Source organism: Salvelinus namaycush, chromosome 8, assembly GCF_016432855.1.
Source record: "Salvelinus namaycush isolate Seneca chromosome 8, SaNama_1.0, whole genome shotgun sequence".
Classification (NCBI taxonomy): domain Eukaryota; kingdom Metazoa; phylum Chordata; class Actinopteri; order Salmoniformes; family Salmonidae; genus Salvelinus; species Salvelinus namaycush.
The window spans coordinates 64,916,397-64,920,763 of NC_052314.1; the positions used below are offsets into that span (position 1 = coordinate 64,916,397).

At 40.1% G+C, this 4,367-nt stretch overlaps 1 protein-coding gene across 1 annotated transcript; it reads right to left on the reverse strand.

The window, feature by feature from the left end:
- On the reverse strand, positions 1–1,903 carry LOC120053063 (GTPase IMAP family member 9-like). The gene is made up of 2 exons (XM_039000312.1): positions 1,501–1,903; positions 1–1,204 (listed from the first exon to the last, which is right to left on the reverse strand). Exons 1-2 carry the CDS (start codon positions 1,505–1,507, stop codon positions 306–308), a joined length of 906 nt encoding a protein of 301 aa, XP_038856240.1. The 5' UTR covers positions 1,508–1,903; the 3' UTR covers positions 1–305.
- Positions 1,904–4,367: the final 2,464 nt, after the last annotated feature.

Here is a 4,367-nt window from a genome sequence, read left to right on the forward strand (position 1 = left end):
TTAAAGTTGATTTGAACAGAGACAATGAACGACAAAACACAAGACTCAGAAGTGAGAAGTGATACGTTGCAACAGATTTAGCTAACATTTCATTTAAATTTGCCGTCTTCCTGTGTCTTTAGGACCATTTCCACATTGATAGAAAAGGCAAGGTCAACTTTCACTCTCTTATTCTCTAACAGTTCTCAATATTAGGAAGGTGTTTCAAATGTTTTGTATACTCTGTGTATATAGAGGAAGCTTTCAATATCATGTAATGAAGTCAAACAACTTGTAGAAGGTACAGCACTGTTAGCTATGGACTCTCATTGAGTACTGCATGCATTTACACCAGCTCCCACTGCAACTCCCACTGCTGCACCAACTGACATACCAATTGGGCCTCCAAATGTTCCCAAAGCCACTCCAATTCCAGCACCTGTTCTCATGTTGTTAAATTTCTCAGCATTCTTTCTAGCTTCTCTTTCCTGTTTTATCCCCAGCTTCTCTACTTCTTCTCTTAGACACACTCCTTCAAACTTTGCCTTCAGTTCTTCCCTCTCTCTGCGTATCTTCTCTTCATTCTCTCTCAGGATCCTGTTCTTCTCCTCTTCAATCGCTCTCTCAGCCTCCTGGAACATCTCAGTGGTGTAGTGGCTTCCTCCATTCACCTTCACCATCTTGTTTATCTTCTCAAGCAGCTCAGTGACCTGGGAGGGATTCTGATCTTTGTTTTTGAAGACATGATATCCCCCATTACATTTGGCAATGAAACTTTCCAGTTTGGGATTTCCATGCAGGAAGTCTTCAATTGTTACATCATCAAGAAGGTCTCCATGTGTGAAGACAACCATGGTGTATTTCGATGCTTCATCACCAAATAGTTTCTGGATCATCTTCACAATGTTCTGCTGCTCTTCAGTGAATCCTCCCAGCTTGAGCACAACCAGGAACACATGGGGACCAGGAGCGGAGAAAAGCAGGCACTGTGAGATCTCTTTCAGTGCCTCCTCCTGTGTTAACTTGGTGTCAAACAAGCCAGGTGTGTCGATGACAGCTACATGTTGCCCTCCCACCTCTCCTCTTTTCTTTTTACTTGAGGATGTCACAGAAATAGCGGACATTTTGGATTCAAACGCTTTTCTCCCCAGGATGGCGTTTCCTGTTGCGCTCTTCCCAGATCCAATCTTCCCAACCAGAACAATCCGGACCTCTTTATTTTGTTCTGTTGGATAAGAAGGACATGTTGTTACTGTAGAAAGAAGTGTGGTGTTGATGTTCTTTCTGTTTGGTCATCTTACAGAACAGCTACTGAATATGATCAGTCTCTATCTTCTTAGACATTGATGGTTTATAGAATATTAACTGTTAGCAAATTAACAAGGACATCATCTATAAATTAAGTTTCAAGCCTACATTCATTTTATTAAAATGTATTAATAATGTAATAAAACATTATTTTGTGAAAACGCATTCAACAAATAAACCGATGTATCTCTGTCTTGTAGACTAAGTACTCACCAGTCATGTTTGGGTTTTGGAGTGCTGTCAAGCTTTTCAAAGGAACAGTCTTTCCAACCAGAGTAATCAGGGTCTCTGTTGGATGAAAAATAAAATGTTGTTTCTGTAGAGAGAAGTGTGATCTTACAGAACAACTACTAAAGCTACATTTTCAGTCTCTCATTGCTTCTTAGACTAATATTTTTTGTCTATAAAATACAAACTCTAAGAGCAAATAAACAATGATGTTTTCTACAGGTAACTGCCTAAATAAAGGAAACGCCATTGACGGAACTGTCATTGTCCGTTCCTTGCCAACATACAAAGTTTCCACATTTGGCGAATATCGCAGTAGTCTTTCTGCCTTGGGTAGAGCACCAGTTGAAAAACTGCAATATAATCAATATTATGTGGGACACATACAAAGAAGATAGTCTAAAAGACTCTCAAGTTGGTGAGACAACCAACTTCCATGGAAGTTCTCTGACTTTCTCAGAAACCCTAATAACAAACAGGAGCTTTTCAAAATGTCAACACAGAAGGTGTGTGCCAATGAATCTGAAGATGGAAAATAGATCTATGCTACAACTGATGAGTCTGTGGTTTCAAAGGGCTCTCTGACATCAATGCTGGAATGAGACCAGGAAGAGGCACACACAAGAGAGTGGTGTAGAGTACTTAAGTAAAAAATACTTTAAATTACTACTTAAGTAGTTTTTGGGGGGTATCCGTACTTTACTATTTATATTTTTGATAACTTGTACTTTTACTTCACTACATTTCTAAAGAAAATAATTTACTTTTTACTCCATACATTTTCCCTGACACCCAAAAGTACTCGTTACATTTTGAATGCTTAGCAAGACAGGAAAAGGGTCTAATTCACACACGTATCAAGATGACATCCCTGGTCTTCCCTACTGCCTCTGATCTGGCGGAGTCACTAAACACACATGCTTCGTTTGTAAATTATGTCTGAGAGTTGGATAGCCCCGGGCTTTCCGTAAATAAAAAAACAACAAGAATATCTCTTCTCCAAGAGGTCATTCTAGACGGAGAACATGAGGAAGTGATCCATGGGGGTTGTGGTAGGGTACAGGTAATACTGTAAGAATGGCCCATGTTCTGAATTCTGTTGCTATTTAAAAGTGCTGAACAAATAGGCATGTTGACGTCAGTCTTAAATGAAATTATGGCTTGCCTCTTATCTGCTCATTGTTCCCTTATGCCATAGTTTGTACATCTCCATTGTTATATTGCTTAAGTAGGTATATCGCATTAGTGTCTTATTCATCATTTAAGGCAATGTTGGAATGAACCATTACATTTTCTTTTTTTTGCTTACTTTGTATATTATAATTACCTCATGTGCTTTTCTCCAGGAGGGGATACAATATAATGTTGTTGTGTCTGTAACTATACTTGCCAGTGACAGTCTCTTCCTGTTCAAATATTTTTTTTCAACAAAATGTTCAGTAATATAACATGTAATTCCGTTTGATATTGCAAGATTCGTTTTGTTTGCGCAAAGTGGATCCTCGTGGTTGCATTGCCCCTCCTTTTCAGTCCACATAGGACTAATAAAATACTTAAATGGTTGGCTAACCGCATCTCTCTCTCTGTATGGTGACTTAAGGAAGAGTGAAGTTAACTCAACATCTTGCTGAATGTATCTGAACTAATATATCTGTCTCTGTCCATGTTGAAAGTGCTGAATCAATAGGTTCTACCTCGTCGCAGCTCGTTTGCCTGCACTTGCTTATACTCAGAGCTGTGTTAATGATATAAGAACAAACATGATAAATTTACTGAACATACATGTAATATTGTTGGTGTATGGTTCAAAAGTCACAACTCAGGTCGGCATTCGTTATTATTGAAGGAGAATATGGTTCTTAGACAGTTACACAAATCCACAAGGAGTCAGTAGAAACCATATTTATTTAAGCAAGTCAGCCATATCAGCTATGATTTTTTTAAGGGCGGTAAATGAGGTTGAATGAAGTGTTTCGCTGCCAGACGAGGCTCTGCTGATAGCCAGGTGGAGCGGTGGTAAGGATTTACTCTGAAAGGAAAGAGCCGCTGTCGAAACAGCTTTATACAGGCCCTAACAGTTTGTGGACACCATTTGTCACCGATAAAGTGAAATTAATGTATTAATTAATGTTTAGTGTTGTGTAGTGGCTTTGCTGGCATGCATCTAAAAAAAACATTGGTTGAGTTTACCCCACCAAGATGTACATGCTAAAATCGCCAATGCAAAGCTTGCAGAGACCTCCTGACGTGTGGCTGCAAAAATTCGTTTTGGATTGTCATGCACTCATGGTCGGAGTTATTGGCGGCCCTATTATATATTTTATTTAACGAGGCAAGTCAGTTAAGAACAAATTCTTATTTTCAATGACGGCCTAGGAACAGTGGGTTAACTGCCTTGTTCAGGGGCAGAACGACAGATGGTTTCCATGTCAGCTCCGGGACCACTAGGCTACCTGCCGCCCCATTTGAGACCCCCCCCCCCCCCCCCCCCCATCCCCTTAGCGGGTCTCAAACTTCGATAAAGCACCCGAGCAAGCAAAACAGAGCCCCTCTGTCTCAGTATGTATAGCCTGTGTATCTGATGCTGGCATGCCATACTCTTTTAGGCCAGACAGCATCCGATACAAGTACATTGGCTATATATAGTAAAACAGAGGGGGCACTGTTTCGCTGGCTCGGATGCTTTCTCAGGTGGGCCAGATTCAGCCGCTTGCGAATTGAAAAAGTTGTCAGTTTACAGTCCATTGTTCGGATGGAATTATTTTGGACGAAGGTGTGAAGGTAACCTACTTTTTCAAGTGATTTGTTTGACAATCAGATGAAAACAACATCATGACTGGTTGTGTTCATGC